The 25,173-nt window shown below is 60.9% G+C and overlaps 2 protein-coding genes across 2 annotated transcripts in view; one reads left to right on the forward strand and one right to left on the reverse strand.

Moving 5' to 3' along the window:
• Positions 1-978: 978 nt before the first annotated feature.
• On the forward strand, positions 979-3,704 carry LOC100685620 (alpha-1-acid glycoprotein 1). The gene is made up of 6 exons (XM_038553207.1): positions 979-1,142; positions 1,486-1,628; positions 1,846-1,916; positions 2,661-2,768; positions 2,906-3,009; positions 3,519-3,704. Exons 1-6 carry the CDS (start codon positions 1,029-1,031, stop codon positions 3,594-3,596), a joined length of 618 nt encoding a protein of 205 aa, XP_038409135.1. The 5' UTR covers positions 979-1,028; the 3' UTR covers positions 3,597-3,704.
• Positions 3,705-5,111: 1,407 nt separating this feature from the next.
• Positions 5,112-25,173, reverse strand: part of AKNA (AT-hook transcription factor) — a 38,628-nt gene continuing 18,566 nt past the window's right edge. Inside the window, 16 exon segments of the mRNA XM_038553208.1 lie at positions 5,112-6,336; positions 9,964-10,156; positions 10,399-10,515; positions 11,491-11,586; positions 12,735-12,884; positions 13,533-13,648; positions 14,178-14,354; positions 17,195-17,357; positions 18,589-18,739; positions 18,741-18,822; positions 19,583-19,689; positions 20,628-20,874; positions 21,658-21,858; positions 21,970-22,124; positions 23,339-23,546; positions 24,033-24,160. Coding sequence (XP_038409136.1) covers positions 6,072-6,336; positions 9,964-10,156; positions 10,399-10,515; positions 11,491-11,586; positions 12,735-12,884; positions 13,533-13,648; positions 14,178-14,354; positions 17,195-17,357; positions 18,589-18,739; positions 18,741-18,822; positions 19,583-19,689; positions 20,628-20,874; positions 21,658-21,858; positions 21,970-22,124; positions 23,339-23,546; positions 24,033-24,160 — 2,556 coding nt within the window. The 3' untranslated portion in view covers positions 5,112-6,071.

Below are 25,173 nucleotides of genomic sequence, written 5' to 3' on the forward strand. Positions count from 1 at the left end.
ATTAAGGACGTTGGAAGCTGGGAGGGGCACAATGGGGTCATCCGTCCATTACAACTACAACCACTAACTTCCACTGAAACATGAAAAATGACCCAGAATCTATGAGATGAATAAGGATACAGAATTGAAAGCGTCACGTGATAAGGCTTTTTTTGGGGGAAGTATCTGTTCGTGGGGCTAAAGATCTGTCCCGGCCGGGCGGACGCTCCCTGTGGACGTGCTCATTCTGCAGCGCGGGGCACTGTCCAGGGTGGGGGACCTGCTGGTGATGACACCCGCGGCAGGCGGTGGAGACCACACGTTCCCGCTACAGATGTTGGGAGCTCGGTCAGGTAATGCTGCCTTTACTGGTAATAGACATATAACTTAGACACCTCCTGCTTTGGGAAGCATCCCTGCCTCCCAGGGACTGCTTCACGGGCTCCCCGCTTCCAGGCTGCGTTGGGCAACCAACCACCCCCCTCACCCCCCGCCCGCCGCCTGCTGCCCACCGTCCCCGTCACTGGACTTTTGCTCTCCCAGCTGTTACCACACTCAGCTGGGATAGAATCCAGGTTTGCCTTCACCCCCGCCCGCTCCCCATCCCATCGCCCACGCACCCCACCTAGCCTGGGAACTATCGCCTTCAGCAATTGATTTACAGGTGGGCCCGCCCCAGTCTGGCTGCCCAAGTGGGACGCGGATTGGGCACGGAACATAAGAGCTCTCAAAACAAAACCGAACCACCACCCCAGGGCTTGCCACACAGGTTTCATAACAAGCGCTCCAGCCCACGCCCACCTTGGCCTTGACTGGCCAGGCCTTGGGGCCCCGGTAGGCCTTCCGGCCAGCGATCCGGAGTACACCGAGGCTGGGCGGAGGCTTCGGCTAGCGCTGGCTGTGCGGAAAGGCGGGAAGGATGCGTGTGGGGCATTTCGCAAGCGTGTCACAAGGGCACCCCAGGGCTCTGCCCACACACAGCCCGTTATAAAGGGCGCTGCGCCGCCCGGCCGCCAGCTCCGGCCGGCTCCGGGACCCGTCGTCTAGGCATGGCGCTGTCCTGGGCCCTCGCTGCCCTGAGCCTCCTTCCCCTCCTGGACGCCCAGAGCCCGGGGTGCGCCAACCTCACGGCGAGGCCTATCACCAACGCCACGCTGGAGCAGGTGCGTCCCTGGGCCCCCAGCGCCCCGGGCTTCCCTTCCTCCTGCTGGCTTGTGGTCAGCCGCCTGGCCTGGTTCTGCCCATTTCTCTCCCGGGTCCCGGGGCGACATTCCGACCAGCCTCTGGCAGCATTCTTCTGCTTCCAAACTCAGAAGCCTCATTGCAAGGTCCCTCGGAGGGGACATTCTGTCCTGGGCAAGGAGGAACCTCACCGTGAGCTCCTCGCCGGGGGCCCCAGACTCCCTGGCTGCAAAAGGGGGGGGGGGCTGCGGTGAGACCTGCCCGCTGGCTAGCAGGGGGATCCGGCTCCTGGCCTCCATCATCCGGCTCTTGGCTTCCCCCCAGATCTCTGGCAAGTGGTTTTACATGGGCTCGGCCTTCCGTGACCCGGAGTTCAATCACTCGGCTAGAACGATCCACGCGGCCTTCTTTTACTTTGATGTCAACCATACAGATGACACAATCCTGCTCAGAGAGTACCTAACCATGTAAGACCCCCACCTGCAGGCTCACCCCCGGCCCCAGGCACCTGCTCCTAGCTGCTGGAAAACCTTGAGCAGGTCCCTGCTCTCTCCCGGCCTCAGTCTTTCCATCCACAGAATGGGGAGGGTTGACAAATCGCCTGCAACTCTTGCCCCTCGATGGTAGTGACCAGTGATCATCCATATTTCTCCTGTTTTTCTCCCCTCTTCTGTCTGGCTTTAGTGGGAACCAGTGCGTCTATAACAGCAGCTTTCTGAATGTCCAGCGGGAGAATGGGACCGTGTCCAAATATGGTAAGGACCAGCGCTGGGGCAGGAGGGCTACTGGGCATCATGGGGGGGGTGGGCCCGCCCAAAGCAGGGAAGTGCCGGGGCTCAGGCTCGGAGAACATGGGACAGGCCCATGCTCCCGAGGTCCTGGGGCCCACACGCTGCAGTAACCGGTAAGGACTGCCCACATATCTGCGCTCCATGTGCCAGGCGCTGTTCGCCGTACTTTACTAGAATTAATCCCTTAATACTCACAAACAACCCCAGGAGGACATTACGGGATTAGATGAGACACTGGGATGTCGAGCAGTTTCCCTGGAGTCACGCAGCCTATAATTAGAACTAGAATGCAAAGTCAAGGCTGGCTGCAGTCCTGCCTCTCTCAACCACTCTTTATCCTTTGGGCTCAGAGGGTGGCAGTCTGTGTCAGGCAGGCAGTGACCTCACTCGTGCCCCCACCGTCACCCCAGAGAGGGCGCATCGGAGGGGCACACCAATGCTGATGGGCTTAAACCAACAGCCCTGAGCAGCCCCGAGGCCCCTGTCTGGGCCTTACTTTCCTGTCTGGAAAATGGGGAGAAAGGCCCTGACAGTCACGGTCCGCATAAGGCTCCCCCGACTCCACATCTCAGCGCAGGGCCTGGCACACGGGAGGAGCGAGGGGTGCGCGTCCCGGGTGAACTCGTGGCCGTGGGTGCCCCCGGGGTTCCTCGCCTGGGATCAGGACCCATCGTGCCGTGCGGCCTCACCCAGAGTTCTCTTCTCTAGAGTATGGGAAAGAAAACTTTGGCATACTCCTGCTCACCAAGGATCCTGAGCTCTTCATGCTTGGCTTCTCCCTGAAAGACGAGCAGCACAAGGGGCTATCGTTGTACAGTAGGTGCCCCTCCAACCTCCACCCCGCCCAGGCCTCACCCAGCAGACCGCCTGCCCCTGCAGCTGGGCCCCCAGCACCCCAGGCCTCCCCGCCGCACCCCGCCAGGGATACCCAGCCCCCTTGCTCCCTCCTGCAGCCAGGAAGCCCGAAGTGACCCAGGAGCAAATGACGGTGTTCCACGAAGCTCTCGCATGTATGGACCTGCACAAGTCGGAGATCGCATACACCGATGAGAAAAAGGTGAACACAAGGAGGACTAGAGGTGCCCGGCATCGGGGCGATCCTGCCCGGGGTGGGGGGCAGCCCCAGGGGCCCAGACAGGGAGAGCTGCCGGCCACGGCCGTACGGCGCTGAGGCACCAAGTCCTACCTTCAAGCACCTGCCTCACGGCAGGGACGGCTGAGCCTTCTGGAGGTCCACGGGGATGGGGGCCCAGGAGGGAAAAGTCCCTGCGAAGCAGGCAGGACGTCCAGGGCGGGGGTGAGGCCTGGGAGGGAGGAGGGATGGCAGGGATTGGGGAGGGAGTGGCGGGAACGGGACAAAGAAACACCCGAGGGTGATCACCACTGAGGACTGCGGCCACACCCCAGCCGTCCGACCCCCGCGGGTGGCAGCTGGTATTGCGGTTGTTAGCTTCGCCCAAACGGCCCCAAGGATTGTTGCTGTGAGCGAGAATCACCCGCCTAGTAGTCTCCCTGATACTTCCCATTCAACCCGCGTCACCGTGCACCCCGCTTGCCGCCCTCTAGGATCTGTGTGGGCCGGTGGAGAAGCGGCACAAGGAGGAGAGGCTGAAGGAACAGGAGGCAGACACGGCGCTGGGCTAGGACCCTGGGGACGGTGGGGCCCATCCCCAGCCCTACGCCCCCACCCTCTGGACATCTCAGGTTTTGGTCTCAGTTGCATCAATAAAGCTTCTGCATTTGTAACAGGCAGGTCGTCGTTGGCTCATTCAGTCGCTCACTCATTCGTACGTGGGGCAGCCTGCCGGCCTGAGCCGGGCCCCGGCTGGCCGCGGGGTGTGCCCCTGCCCCCCGCTGTAACACCCAGCACAGCCCGCACCCTGATAGGCACCGAATGCTGTGGGAGCCCAGCACCTGGGGAGGTTCCTCCTGCAGCGGAAGGCTGGGAAGGCTTCCTGGAAAGGGCATCTGAGCCAGCCTAGAAAGCTTTGGAGCTGCTAACACCTGCTGCTCCAGCTGCAGGCCAAGGATCTGAGAGGACGGGTTGGAGAAACATCGAGGCAGGGGCTCTGGTGGGGAGTCAGGTGAAATGAGGGGTGGGGGCAGCGAGGAGCCAGGCGAGTGGTGGTGCCAAGCACCAGGGGCCTCACCTCAGACGTTACCCTGGTCGTCTGGGGAGCCTGGAGGCAGAAAGGCTTTGGCGGGGACGCTGTGAGCGTCCCAGGGAGAGGAGGGTGGCCGGGCAGGGGCGGGACGGGGAGGCGCAGAGGCCCGGGGGCCCAGCCGGAGGGGCTCCGTGACGCATCCTCGGGGGGCCCGTCCGGTGCCCACAAGGAAACTGGGGTGACATCGGCCCCTAGAAGCCCGCCGTCCTGCAAATGCGTTTGGAGCCCTCGAGAGGGGGCCGTGTCGGAGGCAGGCCCACCTCGTGCGGCGAAGAGAACCGAGCCCCCCGAAGCCGAGAGTCCAGCAAGGAGGGCGGCTTCCTCACAGACCCGACGATGTCGAGGGGGCCACCCTGGGAGGGGAGCAGCACCACCTGGGGGCGGGCAGGCGGGCCCTGGGGCTCAGGCAGGTCCGTGCACGTGGCCTCAGCCAGCCAGGGTGACCGATCGGAGCCCGGGCACCCGACGCCCAGTCCTGTGGCCCTCCCGAGAGCCGGGCTGCCCAGGCCCAGGATCCCGCATCCCCTTGCTCACAGCTGGAGCCACGCTGTGCCCGGGGCCCACCCCTGCGCCCCGCCTGGGCTCCCCATTCCCGTCCGCATCACCCCGCAGCAGCCTGCTGGCACCCAGCACGGGCTGGCCTCGGACGCTCAGAGCCTACAAGAGATCCCTTCTCGGCTAATTGCCACTTTCAACTCCAGATGATGACCTGCTGACAAGTGCAATGGGAGCGTGTCCTGGTGGGCGGTGGGGGGTGGGGCGCAGGAGTGAATGGGGGAGGCGGACGAGAGACCCCAGGAGGGAAGGCCCAGCAGGTGTTGGGGAGAAAGGCTCAGAGGTTGGGAACGCCAGAGCGGTGACAAGAGAGACTTCAGAGTGAGACATCGTGAGGTCGTGTCCCCGGGGGAAGGGTCAGGGTCCTCCTCCTCGAATCTTCCGCCCCACAAATTTGAGTCAAGAAACCACGAGTCGACGACGACACACACCACAGATGTGGGCAGCTTTGGGAATTTTTTTTTTCTTTTCTCCTTTTTTAAAAGATCAATATTCATTCTTCTTCATTTGCCCTCATAACGAAAATAGATTTTTAAATGCCTCAAATATACAAATATCACCGATGCATACACATTCCAGAGAAGCTGAGGTACGCGCTGCTACAAGGTGGGGAGCCGGAGGTGGGGTGGCCTCCCGGCTGCAGAGCGGGGCCTGGCAGGTCGCTGGCCGCTAGCCTGATGCCACGGGGATCCCAGGGACAGAGCCGAGGGTGCTGGGATGAGGTACAGAGAGGGACCATGGGGGACAAGCTTCCTGGGCCCTCCCCGGGGGGGCTCCCTCCCCAGCAGGTCCACGGGAAAGGCCTCTCCAGCCGCGGAGAAGTGGGGTGCACGTCATCCTGGGGACCCGACATCTGGACGTTTCAATGGCGTCGAAGGGCCCTACTGACCACCAGTCACTAGGAGGAAAGTGCACAGCCACGTCCCTTCCCAGAGATGCCTACTCCGGAGTGGCTGGTCGCAGGAGGCAGGTTTGCACCACAGACCCTGGCCGTGTCCCTTCTTATTTGGCCTTCTGGCTTGGATCTAAGGCCAGGAAAACTCAGTTTAAAAAAAAAAATCTGTCCATCTGTATATAAAATACATATTATTAGCCAGAGGTGGACAGTGCAGGACCAGGAGACCCCCCTCCCCACCCAGAGGCCATCTGGGCAGAAGGCGGCCTCGGTCCAGCACTTCCTGCAGGGGCTGGTCCCCTGGGAAGTTGCTCCTCTCGATGACCAGGCCCACCCCCACCCCCCGTCCGCGCTGAGAACACGGAGCCGGCAGGGCTTGGGCTAGAAGGAGACTCAGGAGGGGTCTGTGGGGCCTTCGGGAGTGGCTCCAGCCTCCTGGCCCGGGGGACAGCAGCAGGCCGCCTGCCCACCCAGCCACCCTGTGTTGCTGAGTCTCCAGTGAGGTCAGAAGAGGCAGGAGCCCCGCAGGCTTCGGGCCTGGCGCAGGTCGGCGGACAGGGAGCGGCTCATCTGCTTGGTGGTGGAGCGGATGTTCTCCGCAGCCTGGACGGCTTGGTTCAGGGCCTTGTTGAGCTCCTCTAGGTCCTCCAGGTTCAGCTGGATGGAGTGCCGGGGCGCCCTGGGCAGGCGGGGCGGGGCTGGGGGGGGCCACTCGGCGGGGGCCGGCTGGGCCGAGGAAGCTGAGGTAGGTCCCGGGGGCGCGTAGTACCTGAGGAGAGAGGCAGCTGCATTGGTTGACCGCGGACACCAGGTTTGGCCCCACCTGGGCCACTGGCCCCGAGTCTCAGTGTCTTCACCTCGAAAATGGGAATAGTAAATAGCTGCTTCGAGGGATGTGTTGGAAGGATGAAGGATGGTAAAACGGGAGTGCCTGGCCCAGAGCAGGTGCTCAGACGGTCAGCTCCATCTACCTGTTCCCTTAATAAAGATTTATCGATCCTAGAGTACGGGCCAGCCCGTGTGCCAGGCCCTGGGGTTACTTGGTGACCTGCTGCCTTCCCGGGGCCTCTCATCCGAGAGCCGGATCTCAGGGAGACCACGATCACCCCGGGGCTCTGTAGCAAACCCCTTCCATCAGAGAGGTAACAGATGGTCCATTTGCCAAGCGGGGAGCGGTGGAGAAACGTGATGAGAATTAGGGTTCTGGAGGAGTGGGAGGGTCTGCTTTCACTCCTCTGGGGCAGCAGGTGGCAAGGTGTCCTTCCCGGCCTGGCCCGGCCCTACAGGAATGTGGGGTGTCATTTAAAGTGCTGGAGAAAACGGCATGCGAGCCAGGAGCTGAAGCACGGATTTCTCCAAGGAGTGCCTACGGTTCGTGGCCAGAGCCACCAAACCCGCAACGGGCGGGAAGAGGGTTGTGGCCTCCGTGTTGTGGGACGGAGTGAGTGGCTGAGGGAAGGAGATAAAGGGTTTTGCCAAAATGAACCAGGGATAAGTTGACGAGGACTCGGCCAGAAGCCCGTCATTGGCGTCTTGCTTGGCAAACTTAAACTCTGGTCTTACCCCTGATGCTCCGCTTCTTCCAACCCACACTGTTGTATGGGGGGGTGGGGAAGGGGGGTTCTATCTCCAAAGAAGAGACACAAATGGATGACAAGCACCTGTAAAGATGCTCAACAACATCAGCCACTGGGGGAATGCAAATCAAACCGCAGGAGAGGCCACGTCCAGCCCCTGTCCCCTGCCGGCCACGGGGTGGCTGCAGTCAAAAGGACAGATGTTGGCGAGGAGCTGGAGAAACGAGAAGGCCCAGGCACTGCCGGCGGGAACCCACAGCGGCGCAGCCACTTTGGAAAACGGTCCAGCGGCTCCTCAACCACCTAGACGCAGCGCGTGGCCCGGAGCGGACGGGGCCCCCTGGGGACCGCGTGCTGCGCTCTGAGCAGCTTGTCTGTTGGGTGGGTACCGTCCTGCGTCTTGCACGCATTGGCACGCGGGGCACAGCGGGGCCAAGTGACGCAGGCGGCCTGCCCCGAATCCTAGCCAGCTGCGGGACGCTGGCCCCGGGGCTTGACCCTTTAAGGACTGTTCCCCCGCCTCAGAGCCACCGAGGGCCACCTCCCAGGATGCATAGACCCAATAGGAAAATTCAGGTAAGAAGCTCTGTGCGCCGCCCGGCCACTCTCAGCGCGTCTGTAAACGTCAGCTCAGAGTCAGAGGCTGGAAGAGGCGCCGTGGACTCACCCTCCCCGGACGCCAGTACCTGTCTCTGGACCCAATGAATAGGCTTCTTGGCTCCAGCTCCCTCCTTCGGGGACACTCTGCTCTAACTGCTGGGTTTCCACACAGCCCTCCCTGGCAGTAATTTGTTGCTCACCTGGCCTCAAGGTCGTCCAAAGTCCCCCTCAGGCAGAAGCAACAATGCCCCCCCCGCCCGGTCTCTACCCAAACAGAAGCAGAAAATCTTTCTAGCTACAAAGCCTTTGGTCCCGGGGCTAGAAGGCAGGTGGCCAGCAGGTGTCAGCACAGGCCCACAAGCTTTCCACTCAGTCCTGCAGGTGACCGCGGGAGAAACAGGGCATCACGCCCGCCCTCCAGCAGCATCGCCCGCCCTCCAGCAGCATCTCCGGGACTACGGTTCCTGGCCAACTTCTGTGTATTGAGGACTTTCCGTGCATTAGCTCACTTGGTCCTTACCACAACCCGTTTCACAGGGGAAACAACTGAGGCACTGAGGACCAAAGTGGCCCCTGTCCGCAGTCCTGTGGCTCCCCCACGGGCCAGGTCTGTCGGGCACTATAGCTCAGGCCCTTTCCCCTTCCCTGGGGCCAGGCATGGGGACACAACCCGGTTAGGTCTGCCACAGGTCTGAGCCTGGAGGGATACGGAACAGCCTCAGCAGCAGAGAGACCCAGGCCTAACTGTGGGCACTTGGGGCTTTATCCCGGGGCCACCGAATTCCAGGCAAAAGCTTTCCCGCCCAGTGAGGCCCAAGCATGCAGGCCTCTCCTAGCTCCCAGGAGCTCCCAGACTCAGCCGAGGGCAGCGAGAAACCACTGTGCGCCACAGTCCTTACAGGGGCTGGGGGCCGCGTGGCCCCGGGCGCCCCTGCTCCCACCAAGTGCCAGGCCCCATAGCGACACTGGCCTCTTGCTGCCCACAGACACGGGCTTCTGACAAAGAAGACTCCCGACTGACTCATCTTCCACTGAGGGAAACTGAGGCACACTACTCGCCGGTGATAGTTGGCGCCAGCAGACAGGGTGCTGTGTTTCCCCTGCTGCACGAGCTTGTCCTGTGGAAGCCACCTTGACTCCTTTTTCTTCTTCCCAATGACAGTACTGCGCCGCGGTGGCGCTCTTTGCAGGGATGACAGCGCTGCCCTTTCGTTGGGCAACGAGCCCCTGCGGGCACCGCACTACACAATTCCCCACACATCTGTGCGTCTGGCCACGCACCTCGTTTGACCCTCGCACAACCGTATGTGGTCGAGACTGTCACCCCATTTGACAGATGGGGAAACAGATTCAGAGAGGGAGTAGCTCGACCGAGGCCCCAGCAAGCAGGGAGTGGGAGACGGGATCCCACTGCAGCTCCGATTCTAAAGCCCAACGAACCACTTCTGCCTCAAGCGCCGCGCCTCTTCTCTCCTGGCAGGTGTTCTAGCCAAATCCCCGTAAAACGCGGAGTGCTCATCCTGCCCTATGCCTGACCGGTACGCTCCCCAGAGCTCAAGGGCCTCAAAAACAAGGAAAAGTCTGAGAAACGGTCACAGCCAAGAGAGGCCCCCAAGGGCCCGTGACAGTGAACTAAGGGGCATCGGTGTGGCATCCTGGATGGGATCGCAGAACAGAAAAAGCAGCGTAGGTAGAGACTGAAGAAACCCGAACACACGGTGGGAGTTAGTAGGGATAACGTATTCCCATCGGCCCACTAAGTGTGCAAATGTGCCACATGCTAGTGAGATGGGAGGAATGAGGGCATCGGGGGTGGGGGGGCGTGCAGGGGCGGTGTCTGTGCTCCCTGCCCCACTTCCCTATACATCTAAACCTGTGCTAAACAGTCAAGCCTATTGGAAAACACTGAGTGTGCAAGTACTTGCTTGCTGGGAAGACCCACAGGGAAGGGGAAGAGTCCCCTGCACGTCCCCTGGGAGCTCCTAGAGGGCAGGGCCCTCTGCCGGGCTGCTTCACGGCTGCCCCTCCACCCCCCACCCCCGGCCAGGGCCAAGCGCACTCCGTGGTAGGCAGGGAGCACTCGGTGTTCTGCACACTGTACCCGCAGGGGAAACGCGGGAGGCCGTGGTGCCCGGGGTCTCAGCTGCCCGGCTCGGGTCTGATCGGGAATCATGAAGCGGGTCAGGTAGGCGAGGAAGGTGGGAGAGGAAGGTTCTTACACAGTGGCTGACGGATAAGGCATGATGGGAACCGAGGAGATGTAGGCGAAGGCGGGAGGGGCTGGCGCTGCGGGCGCTGCAGCCAGATACCACAGTCCGGGGGGCGGCCGGGCCGGGGACCCCGTGCGCTTGCTCCGCTGGCTGGGGCTGCTGGCTCTGCGTGCGTTTCTCCTTGCGGCAGCCCTTTCTGGCCCTGTGAGGGAGGGACAGCAGAGGGGACAGGCTGACGGCTTGGCAGGATGTAGCAGAGAACAGGGCTGGCCACCCCGGGGAGCGTGTCGCTTTGGGAAGCACGTCCTGCGCCCGCCCGGTTTGCTCAGTCCCAGACTGGGAGAGCCGCCACCCCAGCTGAGCACCTCCACCCCGGGGCCCCGAGCCCCCATCAAGGACAGCTGGCGGTCTGTCTGGGAGGAGACAGTGGGCATCTGTCCCTACCACTGGGGGCTGAGTCTGGGCCATCCGTCTCTGGGGAGGACCCGCCTCGACCACACAGGGGACATCGCACAGTGTCAGTGGGAGACGGTCCCCGTGGGTCCCTGGTGACGGTACCACCTAGGAGAGGAGGGAGAGAGATATCATGTCTGGGTCACTGGGCCTGGTGCCCCCAGCCGACCTCCGTCAGCACCGAGCTTCCCTCGGGGAGGCCACGGGGAGGACACCAGCTGCCTCCGCTGGGGACTGTGACAGCGAGAGTCAGCATACGGCGAGCCTTCGTGCCGTGTTGTATCAAAGCCAGAGAGCCACTGGGCTGGCTACTATCGTCGCTCCCCCATTTGACAGCCCGGAAAATCGAGGCGCCCAGAGGTTGAATGATTTGCCGAAAGGTCTGAGTGGGGAATGGGCAGTGCGCTCGCCCAAGCCCGGGCGCCCAAGCCCAGCGCTTCACCCTGAGACGGGCCCCTTCTCCCGAGGGACTGGCCCACAGCGGCCCCTCAGGCCCCAGCCAAAGGGGACTGGAGGCCAAAGGGGACAGGCGGAGAGCGGGCAACCTCCCCCTCCTCGCACACCCCTCCCCAGGGCTGGCCCTGCGTCCCCTCCAGGCCTCAGCTCAGCTGGAAGGCCTCCCACCCGCCTGGCGGGGTTCCCGCTCCCTGCCCGCCCTGTGCTCTCCTAGCCCGGCTCAGATCGCTTGTCACCATCTGCTTAGCTGAGGGTTCCTTGGGGCCAAGGCCCGGGGCCCAGTAGGGGACGGTGCTCGATGCCTGAGTGAATGAATGAACAGAGAGGCCCGCTGGCACTTGAGCAAAGGCAAAGCAGTGTAATGGCGAAGAGCCAGCGCCCCGGCGTCACAGCTTGGGTGCAACCCCGGGCTGTGCCACGAGGAGGCTGAGTGCCCTTGGGCAAGTTACTTAAGCTCTCTGAGCCTCAGTTTCCTCACCCGTGAAATAGGCACCATAATCAAACGGACAAAACCTATTTCACAGGGTCGTGAGGATTAACGTTCATAAAACCTTTAGCATCATGCCCTGGTACAGCAGGGGCTTGATAAATGGCAGCTGACCCCTTCTCCGGGCGCCTGCCCCTCACCTGAGTCCTGAGTCCTGGGGGGCCGGCAGTGGGGACAGGAGATCGTGCCACCGCCTCTTGGGGCAGACGTGGGGGTCAGAACACGGTACTCCTGGCCTGGGGAGGAAAGCAGACAGTTAGCTCCGGGTGCTCGGGGCTGGGAAGGTCGGGGAGGCGTCTCCTCTCCCCGACGTGCGGAGGCAGTGGGCGAACCCAAGCTCCGTTAGGCCGGGAGGCAGGCCAGGAAGCCCGGCTAAGCAACGGCTAACAGGGCCACTACGCCCCCGGGCCCCCCCTCGCCGGGGGGGGGGGTAGATTGGACCGGCTTGGCCTTGGGGTCAGCCCTGTCTTCTCCCTGTTGTCCCAGCGGCTGTGAAACGGGGGCAGTCCCAGGACGGGTTTGGGGGCCACATCCACGAGGCGCGCAGCCCGGCGCCCGGCAGATGGAAAGTGCTAGAGGTCTAGAGGTTTTTAGGAAGTTGGACAGATGCTTGGGTTTTGACCGCGCCCTGTCACCTGCTGCCTCGTCTATCCCTCCGTCTCAAATACCTTCGGAATGGGGTCCGATCACTTCTCTCCTCTTCCCCGGGGCCTGCAGGGCTCCCGAGTCCTATTGGGTGTGTGTGTGTCGCCTTGGGGCCCGCCGTTCCCGCCTCTAACCCCTCAGCTGTCAGGGCAGACAGGCCTCTCTCACCTCTGGCCACGTGGATCTGGGGTTAACGCCCCTCCTTCCCAGCGTGCTAGGGGTGACAGTCACACCTATAATCGACTCTCTAGGACTTACACACTTGCTATAATTGCTTATTTGCTATCGTCTGCTACGCAGACTCACGAGAGTTGGCGCCGTGTCCACGCTGGTTTGAATGTTACGCGCTCTGAAGTCCTACTGTGTGTCACGTGAAGTCTTACTAGGCGCTGGGAGCCTAGTTCCTGACACACAGGGCGCCCTGGGGAATGCGACCTGAAGGAAGGCCAGGGCTAAGGGATCTGGTGTCCACCCTGCAAACGGCAGGTGCTTCATGGCCCTCCGTATGACTGGCCAGCTAACGGGGCTCCCCCGGAACCACACGTGGGCCCCGGCGGCAGGGGACGCATCAGAAACTGTTGGCGGGATCAAGGCGCCCCTCCCCGGTGCTCCCTGCGTCACAGAAGTCACGGAAGATGACGATATTTCAATGGCACCCGGGGAGGTGGGGAAGGCTTCCGTGATGGGAGTCCTCCCTGGGGGCCGGGCCACCCCACCCGCCCACCGTCGTGCAGCCCACCTGTGTACTGGCCCCGGAAGGTGACCCTGTCGGGCCGCCTGGCGCCCGACCCTGCTCCTTTCACTCCGTCCCGAGCTGCCTCTGCACTGTCCGTGGACGCCCGGCTCTTCTCAGGGAACAGCTGCGGGGGGGTTGGCTCAGATTCAGAACCTGGGGTGGAAAAAGAGGGGCATTAGAGGATGGGGATGGGGGTGTCGCACAGGTCAGGGAGTGAGCAAATCCCACGCTCAGGCTCTGAGGCACAGCTTGGGCTTTCATCCAGGTGTGTCCCTTAGTAACAGCAGCCGACGCACACGGACTCCTGACCTGTGCCGAGCTGCCCCTGCCGCGCGTGCACCCCCACGGCCGTCCCAGGGGGCAGATGCTATTATCGCTGTGTGGTCAGCTGGCCCTCTCAGGGCACAGAGCGGGGCAAGGACCTGGCCGAGGTCACCCCATCAGGAAGGAAGGAGGCGGGCTGGAGCCCCCTTCCCCTTCTCCATCAGGCAATCCCCCTGCACTTTGGGGCGTCCATCCACGTCCTTGTCTGCAGGGCGTGGGTCACATGACCCACCTCGCACCGACCGCCGGAGACGGAGGCCCTACAAAGCCTTTAGAGAAATCCCTGCACGTAGCAGGTGCGTGACTTACAGTGGCTATCGCTGGAAGCGCGTTTATATTAAGAGCACTACGACGGGCTAAACAAGACACACAGAACCGTTTCCGGGTTCCTCCTAAGGCTATTTCTGGGGTCCCTGACCACTGAGCTCAGGCCCAGACTGTGGCTCCAGAAGTCAGGCCAGGCGGGCGGCCACTTACTCACGGACAGTTGGGGCATCTCCCGAGGCGCTGAGGAAGACCTGGCTCGCCGCCTTCCTGCGGGGTCAGCTTGCTGCGCACCCCCGGGCTCACCAGACAATCTCTCTGTGGATTTACTAGCAAAAAGGAGAGAGAGAGAGAGAGATGATGATGTCAGTGGGTGAGATTTTACGCAGACTTTCAAGATGATCAGCCGGGAAGCCAACCTCCGGGGAAAGCATGAGCGTCGAACTCAAAGACTCATGAGTCAAGCTCTCTGCCCCTCAGTTTCCTCATCTGTTAGGGGAAAAGAGCAGCAAATACCTCGGAGGGTTCTGGGAAGGATGAAGGAGACAATGACCACAGAAACCTGAACCTAGCGCCCTCCCTTAGAAACACTTAGAAACCAAGACTGAGCTGGTTTGAGAAGTCATCACAGACGTATGGCCAAGGAGCAGACGTCCCGAAATGTTTGCGCTTCACTTGGGTGGTGAGTTCAGATTACGCGTTGGCTATTTCATGCATCAAATATTGCACAGTAAAAAAAAAAAATGTGAGAGTAGGAGAGGGGTGTGAGTTCACACGTCTGGAGAGACCCAGAGGCGGCCAAGTTTTCCTCTGCAGCTGGCACCAGGGCCCAAGGGCGAGTGTTTTGGGGTCACCCACCTGCCGTAGTGGGAGCCCCAGGCAGCTGGGGGGTCCAGTGGCCGGGCGCGGGGCCGGGCGGGGCGGTCGAAGGCGGCCGCTGGGGACGTCGGGCTGCCCTGGGGCGGCTGGTGCAGGCTGTCTTCCAGCCTCAGACGGAGCCGAGACACCTCCTCTTGCAGCTCTCGGATGGCCTGGCTGGGGACGGGGGGCGAGGGCAGAAGCGGAGAGCAGATAAACCACGGGCTGAGCTGCAGCCCCCGCCGGCGCCCCAACCCTGTCCCTCTCCTGCGGCCACCGCGTCCCATCTGCCCTCAACCGATCCTGGAACTTCCTCGTGCGTCCACCCGTCCTGCGGGGACCCGTGCACAGCCCTTCCCAAACCCCAGTGGCGCACCGGCAGGATCGAGGGGTGGATGCACAATAAAGGGCCCCTCGACACTCCGAGCTGTGCCCTGCCGGGGCGCCCCCTCTTCCTTTCCGCTGTCTGCAGAAATGCTAAGGACCAGCCCAGGCCGCCTCCTTCCCACCCTCAGGCAGCCCCTCCCTGAACATCCCCCGCACTGCTCATGCCCGCCCGCCCGCCGGTCCGTCCGTCCGTCTGTCCGTCTGTCTGCAGACGGCAGAAGATGCCTTCTCTCTGTCTCCCCGCCAGGCAGTGGGCGGGCCTCCCCCCACCCCTGAGACCCTTAGACCACAGATGCTCAGAAATGGTCCTGCACGGGACTCCAGGCCCCAAGCGGCAGCAGACGAAGGGCTTATGGGAGCGGGGCTAAGGGGACGCCGCGGCGCTTCCCGTCACCCCCGGAGGCAGGCAGGCTGGACATGCACAGCGCTCTCGGCGGCTGCCCGGACCCCCAGGGGGGACCCCCAAACACGGCCCAGCCTCTCACTGGCAACGCATCTCAAGGAGCCGCTGGTTTCTATGGAGCAAGGACGGTTTGCACGTCTGTCCAGCCAGCACCCGGATCCCTGGGGTCTCGATGGACGCAGGTGTCACGGACGCCCCTCCTGCCCGACATCCCCATGCACGAACCCCACATGCGGAGCGCCGGAGTCGGGGCTCATCCTGGCCCGGCTGGGTGCACCTTCTCCATCTACTCCTGGGGCCGGCTTCGGGGCGGGGCTCCCCTCGGGGTCCCCTCTCGCTTGGTGGCCCTGGACTCGTGGCTGAGCGTCTCCTGGCGCCACCTCCAGCTCCCAGGGGGTGCCAGGGACGGGGACTCTCTAGCTCTGGCCCGTGCACTGTGTGTCCAGGGCCGCCAGTCCCCAGGGAGACGTTTGTTGGCGTTTCCAAGGCAAACGGCAGGGTGCCTGCGGGAGAGCCAGAGCTCCCGTGGCCAGTTAACTCCTGCGTGCAGGCCTGGAGGCCGCGCCGCCTTCCTGTCCCGGGCAAGGGACCCAGAACACTCACTTTCTGGGTGTTTCTATCAGGATCTCAGTCTTCCTGACTTAATTCTTTGGTGCCGGGAGCCAGCTGGCACCTCAAGTTCGTCTTCCCTGCAAACCTTTTCCCCCCCTGAGGTCCCCAGCTCTGTGTCAGCAGCATCCACTGGTTGGCCAGCCAGAGGTCTGAGTCACTCAAGACCCTCCTCCCTCCCTGGACGCCCCCGGAAGTTAACCAACTCCAAGTCCTATGGGCCCAATGCCTCAACGGCTCTTCTCAAATGCACCCTCCTCCGTCCGTCTGCCTGGCCCCGCATGTCCGTCCTGGGGGAAGGGCCTTGGTGGCCGTCTCCCGCCTTGCCTCCATCTCACCCTGCTGGGGACCAGGGAAATCCTAAAATGTGAACCCAACCTTGCCACTCCCTTTTAAAATCCCCCTCACCCTCCTCAGCAGCATCTATGCATTCGTGAATATTCAGTGACCTCATTTCTCTGGGCTGAGCCACCATCCAAATCTCTCACCATGGTGTTCACCACCAGTGTTCAAGGCCCTGGGAGACCTACCCCAGGTCCCCCTGCCTACCTCCCTGCTGCTCAGCACTCGCCGCTGCACTCACACTCGGGGACCCAGCTAAAACGAATGGTTGGCTCTGCAGAGGTGATGGGTGCTCTCCCACCCACCCATAGGCCTTTGCACATGCTGTTTGCCCTGCCCAGGAACACTCCTCTGTCTCTCTTCCTTCTGTTCTCAGCTGAGATGCCACTTCCTCCAGGAAGCCCTCCCTGAAGCCTCTGAGTGGGCCAGATGTCCCTTGTGGGCGTTCCCACGGTCCTTGGAGCCTCTGCACTTACACTGGGGAGGGTGACCAGGGGTTTCTTTGTTCATCCTACAAGATGGTGAGCCTCCTAGGCCAAGGACTGGCTCCCCCACTGCTGTATTCCCAGGGCCTAGCGTATCATTGACACGTAAGCCTGGAATTCCTCCGCCGGTGCCACAGGACACCGCAGGAGTGCACGTACTAAACTCAGGCCTGCGAGCCGAATGCCAGCCCTGTGCCCGCCTTTGCACATAGGTGACACGCCAGCCCCAGGAGGGACACAGGCCCAGGGCCTCGGAGGGAGTCCTGCGGAGCAGTCTTTCCCGTGTACCTGGGACGGACACCCGGTCCAGCAGAGGCATGTGATCGATTATTGGCCAAAAGCAACTCAAAGGAGAGCTAAGAGGGCTGGCCAACCTATTCTCCCATTGCTGTTCACTCACACAAGGAGCAACTTTCGTAGTAGAACAATTGTGCTTGGATTAAAAAGAAGAGAACTGAAGACCAGGCCCTCCTCGGTTCATGCAGGAACAGCACCACCCACTGAAACACAGGCCTGGCAAGTGGAGACCCGCCTTGGAGGAGAAATACAGGGAGCGAGGTCTCAGCACCAGGAAGGTGAACCTCTAGGTCACTTCCCACCGGCCAAGAAGTGTCCTCTACAGTGTGTCCACATCAGTGCGGTCCCACAGAGTGGCCCTGTGCTGGCCGGCAGGACAGCTGGGTCCGTCGGGCCCCCCCGCCGCACAGCCACCCCCAGATGTGATTGCTGAGCACCCCACCCCCCAGCCTCCCTCGGGCATCCTGTGCCATCCCTGTGCTGGTCCGACTTACTCTCGCCCTGTCCTGGTGAGGAGGAAGGTGTGGGTGCTCTCTGCTGCTCCATGGGGCAGAGGGGCGGCGGCAGGGTCCAGGGCGGGCGGGGGGCTGATTGTCGTGCTGCAGGGGAGACGCTTGGAAATCCGCTTCCGCCCCTCGAACTCTGAGCCGGGGACCTCTACGGGAGGCAGAAGGAGACCAAGGTGAGTTTACCCAGAGAGGACCCTCGAAGCACGAATTTCTGTGGGCAGAAAGGTATGGACAAAGAGTGCCAGCTGAGGTCATAATGGAAGTTTCCAGTGAGGTCACTGCCCACTGACCTCAGAAAGAACCAGGAGATGTGGTTTCTGCTGGGAGCTTGGGGTGCAAAGCTGGGCCTGCAGAGCTGTTTCTACCTAGACGTCCCCCCATCTGTCCACCACTTCAGCACCGGATGTGAGTCTTTGGGAACATTCCCCAGTACAGAGCTCATCGCTCCTTCGCGTGGACCAGCCCAGACCCTGCCAGGCATCACCAGGCTGTTCGGGGACCGGCTCCACGGCCCCCACCTCCCGCTAAAATACAGTCACACCTGCCTGCATGCTGCTGGGGAGAGCGTGCAACTTGGGGGATCCTGGTTAAACTCTGAACCACGGTTTTTGCAAGATGTTATCAGTGGGGGAAACCCGGTGAAGGGCACATGGGATCTCCCCGGATTATCCCTCACAACTACACGGGAATCCGTGATTGCTCGAACATTTAATTAAAGTTTAATTTTAAAAGTTTTCCATGATGAGCTTTGAAAGGGGCACAGCGAATCTGCAGTGCAGAAGTCAGAGCAGTGGTCACCTCTGGGAGGGGCTGGGGTTCCGGTCAGGCGGAGTGTGCTGGTCTGTGTTCATTTTGTGAAAATTCATCAATTTATGTTCTTTCCTGTGTGTGTGTGTGTGTGTGTGTGTGTGTGTGTGTGTGATTTCACTAGAAAGCATACATGCATTTTTTCTTAAAAGGTAAAAAATTAAAAAAAAACTAAAACCTAAAAAAAAAAAGGTAAAAACTGAAATCACAGGCTTCATAGACACCGAAGTGTTTGTGGCACAATGTTTAGTGCAAAAAGGAGGTCATGAAACACTCACATTTCTGTTTGATCCCATTTCTGTTTCAAGTGTATCTAAATAAACACGCACACATTGGCACAGAAGACAGCCCGCAGGCTTGACACCAAAAGGCAGCAGTGATGGTTTTCAGCATATTTTTTTTCCTCTTTGCCCTGTAGTTTCAAATTTTCCTGCTATGAACCTGTAGGGTATTAGCATACCCTAAAGGGTAATGCAAGTGTTTTTTGTTGTTGTTGTTGTTGGTTTGATTTTCCAATCCGGGCCATCCGGGCCGCTTCCAGGTTCTGGCCAACCCTGGATGCATCCACTCACCCATCTCGGCCACCAGCGCCCGTTCCAGGCGGAAGCTGGGTGCCCTCTGCTGCAGAGGGCTGTCCCGGCCCGAGGGGCGCCTCTGGGCTCGGCTCCTGGGTGTGCTGGGCTCCGTGGCTCTTCTGGGGACTGGAGGACCCCTGGTCTGGGGCGGGAGAGGCTGCGTCCTGGGGGTGGGAGGCTGCGTCCTGAGGCTCAGATGAAGTGAAAGGCTGGGCCAGTGTTCCTGCAGTGCTGAGGGGCCGTGGAGGGAGAGACGTGTCGAGATCACACAGACAGGCCCTGGCCTCTGAACCCCTCCACCTGCTAAGGCAATGAGCTCCTGACCCTTGGGACCTGGGCACCCCCGGCAGTACAGTGTTTCTGAGGCTGCACCCACATTATACATGCATTTCTGGGTAAAGTGCAGAGCTGTACACCTGCCTGCCCACAGGTTATAAAGCTCAAGCTCCTTTTTAGAAAATATACAGAATTTCTAACCCTTCCTTCCCATGCAGCCCTGGGGTTCCAGGCAGGCCTCCCGGGGCGGGGGGGCTGCACCAGCTTTGGAGGCTGTCACTCTACATGGTGGCCTGTCTGTCACTCCATCCTTCACCTGAGTCCCCTGCCTCAGTCCTTGCCTTGGGGTTCCAGCCTCGTCTCTTCCCAGGTAGTCACCCCGATTGCCCTTTATCCTCGTCTACTGCTCACCCCGCGCCGCCCTCCTGTAGATCTTCCTTCACCATCCACTCATTCATTCACTCAACAAGACTTATTCCCTGGTCTGCCGCGGATTGGCTGAGTGATGCTGGGCAAGTCACTTTCCTGTCTCTACACCTTGGTTCCCCTCTATTGATAAGATGGGGGCAAGGAACCATGGTTGGGGGATGAGGTGAGGGCTCTGAGAATGCCCAGACCATCGACCCCTGCTCTGGGGCTCACGGCACCTTGATTCCCAGGCTACCCCTCCATGTGTGATGCTGATGGGGAATGGGGTGGCGGGGGCCCAGGGTACCTGATGTGGGAGAGCCGGTGCTCTGGTGTTTGGGTGAGGGGCGACACTCTGCTGGTTTCTGAGCCCACAAAGCCGCTGTCTGTCTCGGGGGACGCCATCCAGGGCTCCTGAGAGAGGCAGTGTCCCTTTAAGTCTGAGGAATGTGCCTGCGTCCTGGCCTGGGCCTCACATTCCAGAGGCTCACAGGCAGGCGGGGAGGCTGGCCCAGCTCCTGGCAGCCAGGCCCTGGGGTGTGAGGGTCCTCAGGCCTACAGCAGGGACTCCATGCCCCAGAGGACCCTGAGCAAGTCCTGCCTCCCCGAGGCCCTCGAGGCCCTGGGAGGGACACTGTAGCAGGTTTCCCGAGCTGAGGAAGAGGGGAAGGATAAGAAGAAAGCCGGCCCATCGCTGGGGATGCGATTCACACCTCCACAGGTCTTCCAGCCTGGGCCTGGAAAGCCACGGTCCTGTCTGACTGTAGACATGCCCGTGCCCAATTCATCAAACGTGTATACCCCCTCAACACTGGGTCTAAGGGAAGATACAAACAGGTGGCACAGGTGCCTGCCCTCAAGGAGTTCACAGTCTAATGCAGATTTCTTACTATGGGGTCATCAGGACCACAGGTGTATGTGTGTGTGCATGTGTGTGTACACAGGCATGTAGAAGCACAGTTCTATGGGAGGATCACAGCATAAGTGACATTTCCATAGTGACCTGTGGCTCCCCAACAGTTTAAAAACTGCTGCTCAAATGTCACAAACAGGCCATGGAGTCAAATGGAGTCAAGGACTGTCCCTCACCCCCCCCCCCCATCTGCACTAATCAGACTCAGTGAAATACAGACAATGGGCCACAAGCTCTTGGAGGACAAGCAAGAGCTCCTGGCAGGGCAACAGGGGTAGGGGGAGCCCCAGCCCAGGGAGGCAGCACTGGGCATAAGTCCTGAATGTTGGGCAGAACTATAACTGACTGGGATTGGGAGCAGCAGGCCTTCTGGAAGGGTGTGAGCAAAGGCCCTGGGGCAGAAGTCTCCGGGAGATCCATGCCCCATGCAGATGCTTACCTCTAGGTGAGGCCCCCCAGCCTGGTGCAGAGACTTCTGCGGAGGGTGCTCAGAGATGCCACTTCCCTCCAAGCTGGTCAGACTGCTCTGGTGGGATGCTGCAGTCCTGGTGGCCCGGGGGCGGGGCGGCCGGGTAGGGCCTGGAGGAGTTGCCTCGGCTTTGTCCAGGCCCTGGAGGTAGCCATCTCTGGCCGCGGATGCATGGAAGCCTGCTGGCTTTACAGACCCCAACTGCTCCACCGTCTCCCTGGGCGGGGGGGGGGGGGGGGGGCGGGAGGTACACCAACTCTGAGCCCGGGTGCAGCCCTGTCCTGGGAGCCAAGCAGCTCCGGACACAAGCTGTGGAGCCAGACGCCCCTGCCCACCCACCCTGGTTTTGTCATCTTCTAGCTGCGTGGCCTTGGGTCAAGCACCACCTCGCTCTGAACCTCACATAAAAGGGGGATGGCCAACGAAACCCACCCGACACACCACCGTGGAAACAGTGTGGGAAACGAATGCGCTACGGTGCCATTTCTCAGGCTTCAGGAACTTGGGTACCCCCTTCCCGACTTCAGCCACTTTTATAAACTTCCAACTACTCAAAGGCTTAGGGCCTCATTAGAAATGGAAGATCAGTCTATTTCGTGTGACAAAGAGAAATGAACTCCGGAAATGGACGGAAGAAACATGAAAATGGTATTATTCTCTTCTAGACAGATCTGGTTGGCGGCCAGAGGCCCTGGGCCCGAGGCCTGCTCCCTTGTTCTGTGTCTTTCTTTCTCTTTTTCTTTTTAAAGGAAGATCAAGAGAGGCACTAAGGACATACGAGCACTGAAGCTTCCTCCTTGATGAGCTTGGAGGGCCTGAGACTGCAACGGAGCGTAATACCATCCAACCCTGCCTCTGCCCCGCGCCACCCGAAATCACTGCAAGCGCTGTCCCGGGTGGGCACGTCCCTTTGGAGAGCCGTCTAGCTCACGACGACGGTTACCACCCCTGGGGTTTCGGGGTTGGTGCGTGGACGAGTCGGGGAGGCTCCCTGACGTACTTGGGGGGGGCCCTGTGACTTCTTTCAGCCAGGGCTGGGAGCTGCCTTATGGGGATCCTGGAGGCCTCGGCTTTTCCCGGAGCTGGAGCTGGCCCATCCACTTCCAGGATACGGCCTTGGCCGTCTTCCTCCTCCTCCGCCTCATCCCCCTCCTCCTCCTCCATCCTCATGGCTTCTGGGAGAGACTTCACGCTGAGATACCTACAGAGCACAGAGAGGAACATGACTTCGGTCCAGGCGAGCCAGCCAAGATCCAGTCCCTGGCTCTCGGGGCCGGACTCCCCCCACCGGGGCCTCGGTCCTGGTACTCACCGCTCCAGGAGGCCATGGAAATCCTGCTCCACCTGCAGCTCCTTGTGCCTGAGTGGGGCCGGGAGGCCCAGGGGCCTGTCCTCCACCTCACTGCTGGTGGAGCTAAGCTCCACGTTCCCGTGCGACACACAGAGGCCTAAGCTGGCAGCGTCAGGCTGGGACCAGAAAGGCGGAGGGACAGAGATGTAGCAGATAACCTAACACTACTGTTTTAGGGACCTGCCTTATACAGGCTCATGCTGGATGCCGACAGTAGGTTAGACTCACCAACCCTCTCACCCTTTCACGTGTGTGCAGAACGCAGGGGCTGGACTGTGCGATCTTTACTACCGAGGGCCGTTAACTGAACATCTACTACCCGCCAGGCTCTGTCCAGACAGCACTGCATGATGCGCCCAGCAGCGACGGCTATTGCAACCCATTTTACAGACAGGAACCCGAGGCTCAAATGATTTGCCTGAACTTACAGCAGAGGCGAGGGGCAGGGCTGAGATCTGAACCCAGATCTCCCACAGAAGCGCCTCTCCTGCCCCGCTCCATTCCGATATGGACACCCAGCCTCCAAAACAACCATCCCTGGGGGAGCGCGGGACCCCTCGGGATGATGTGCTTGGGTTTTCGCCCATTAGTGCATGCAGCGCCCCTGGGGGACCTTCCCCAGTGGGGGAGCCTTCGCACAGCCCCCCATCTGCCCACCTCACCCACCACGCCGGCCCTTCCTCTGGCTCCGTCCCCGACAGACACATCTGTGCAGTAGGGCAGCCAGACAGGGACACTCTACTACTGTCACTGGCGTGACTGCTGGACGCTCACTCTGCTCGACAACGCCATGAAGTTCACCATCTTGCAGGGTGACGAGGGCCGGAGAGACTTCTAAAAGTCCCTTCTGCACATGGCCCTTATCTAGAGAGCCCTGATCTCTGAACAGTCCCCAGGGACGCTGGAGGCCATCCCTTTCCCCCGTCCTTCCTCTCACCAGCACCGCAAGGCCAGGCGAACGTGCCTTCTACACCTCACTCAGGTCCACACACAGCCTCCATCTCCCTGCTCCCCACCCCACCTCCCCGCACACCCTCTTCTCACACCCCCTACTGGAGAAACCCAGCAGAGTTTAAGGCCAAACCCTTGCCCTGCTTCGCAGGCCCCTAACACCATGGGGCCCCTGCCTGCCTCTCCGGCCGCAGCTCCCAGAGAGCAGCCCCCTCGCTTTCCATACTGGAGCCACAGGGTCTTTGCACAGGCTGTTTCCCCTGCTGCGCCGTGTGCCACGCGCGCTGGCATTTGGTACATAATTCACAGCAAGTATGTAGTGAGGAGGTCAATCAATGAAGAAGAGAAGGAACGGTCAGGATGGCTGGGAGGAAGGTACCTGAGGGCGGCGGGGCTGGCCGGCGGGCGTGCGGCCTGGGCCTGAGAGAGAGGGCAGGTCGGCCGGCTGGTGCGGGGACGTGGTGGCCGGGGGGCTGTCCGGTGCCGAGTCCGACCCGGCTCGCTCAGGCTCTGGCTGCTTCTGCTCCATGCGGTCCTTCAGCTCTTCCAGGCGAATTCCCAGCTGGAATATCTCCTCCTCTAGCTCCCTGGAATGGGGAGACATCAGCGCCCGGAGCCTGTGACAGCAGCCCCAGGGGGGGCAGGGCGGGGAAGCCGTGCTTCAGGGCAGAAACCCCAGAGGATGCCCCCAAGGGGGCCACCTAATGCCCTGATTTGGATTACGTGGGGGACTCGAAACAACAAGGTGAAAAGGGAACTGTACTGGGCACCAGGAGCCCTCTACCTGAGTACCCCCCCCCCCCCCCCCCCCCCCGCCAACCCGTGCACCTGCAGGCTGTGGGGACTTGGCTAATCCCTCCCCACTCTGGCCTGTCAGGTCTCATCTCCAAGGTCACATCTCATTGCAGTGAGTCTAAAAGGACACAAATCTCAGCCTCCAGTGTCCCCCTGACCTGGCTATGCTGCTAAGTGGGGTAGGGTATCTCCCTTTCCCGTAGTGTATGAATCATGAGGATGAAGTGCGCCCCTCTCCATGGCCAAGGGAACCAGCGGCCTCCCTCCCCAGCACGTACCTGCCAGGATCGAATTTTCCAGACATCCCCTGGGAGCCGGGAGGCGGCTGGGCCAGCTGCTGCTCCCTGCAGGCCTTCAGGTACTCCTCCTCCAGGGCTGCGTGGGCAGCCTTCAGGCGCTGGAAGCCCTGAAACCAGACCAGGCCAGAAGGACTGAGTGCCCAGGCCCGCTGGGCTCTTTCCCTGCAGATCCAGGGAAGCAGATAGCTAGCTCATGGTGGTGGGTGGGGGCTAGGGGTGGCCGGCAGAGACCCATCTCCTGGGCTCCCAGGTCCCTGGAAGGCTGGAGTCCAAACCCTAAAACCTGCCCGCCCCGGTCTAGCTGTCTGCCATCAGATTGGCAAGGCGGAGGCACGGCCTGGAGCCTTGGTCCCAGCTCCAGAGAGCACCAGTCTCTCCTGGACAGAGCTACAAGTACTCTGATGTTTCATGGTGGTCATAGTGGCAAATGTGCCATCACTCTGTCCCCATAAGGACCTAGCTCTTGAGAGACCAGGGATCCTCAGGCTTAGTTTCAAAACTGTGGATCTGGGAACATGAGTCAGTCTGTTCCCAAATCCTTCGAGACTGTCACGACAGGTGATCTTACCACCACCATACTGGTAACAGCAGGCTACAGCTACCGAGCGAGCCCTGAGGCTCTGTGCTAAAGCGCTTTGCATCATTCATTTAATTTCCAACACAATCCTAGTGAGAGGGGTGACTTATCATCTTCATTTGAAGAGGAGGAACTGAGGCACAGAGAGGTCAAGTTGGTGAAGGTCACACAGTGAGCGAGCAAGTTGTAATCGGGGTTTGAACCCGGGGGCTCTAGCTTCAGGGCTCGTGGGCCAAACGATGATGCTGGGCCTCCAGAGCAAAGGTGGTGATAGCTCACGGATGGCTAAAACTGCGGGAGGTCGGATCATCATCCCTGGCTTATTATCGTCCCCATCCCACTCCTTCTATGAAGACAGCAGACAGTGCAAGGGCAACCTCAAGTCTCGTTCCCGGGGAAGCGTGCTCTTCCAGCAGCTCTCCGCCTCCCCGGGTATGGGGGGAGTTAAGATGAGGGGAGGAAAAAGAATGGTTTTGATTTTCAAGGTCCTTGCTCATCTGCTCACTGAGATACTGTGACACATAGGGCACATTTTGCAGTTGG

Source organism: Canis lupus, chromosome 11 (assembly GCF_011100685.1).
Source record: "Canis lupus familiaris isolate Mischka breed German Shepherd chromosome 11, alternate assembly UU_Cfam_GSD_1.0, whole genome shotgun sequence".
Taxonomy (NCBI): domain Eukaryota; kingdom Metazoa; phylum Chordata; class Mammalia; order Carnivora; family Canidae; genus Canis; species Canis lupus.

What these genes read in the sequence shown, in the direction of transcription:
- LOC100685620 (XM_038553207.1), top strand. Translation starts at nt 1,029, where the DNA reads ATGGCGCTGTCCTGGGCCCTCGCTGCCCTGAGCCTCCTTCCCCTCCTG. An exon ending in CTCAGAGAGTACCTAACCAT is followed by an intron (nt 1,629 to 1,845) that starts GTAAGACCCCCA and finishes GTCTGGCTTTAG; the next exon opens with TGGGAACCAGTGCGTCTATA. An exon ending in TGGGACCGTGTCCAAATATG is followed by an intron (nt 1,917 to 2,660) that starts GTAAGGACCAGC and finishes TCTCTTCTCTAG; the next exon opens with AGTATGGGAAAGAAAACTTT.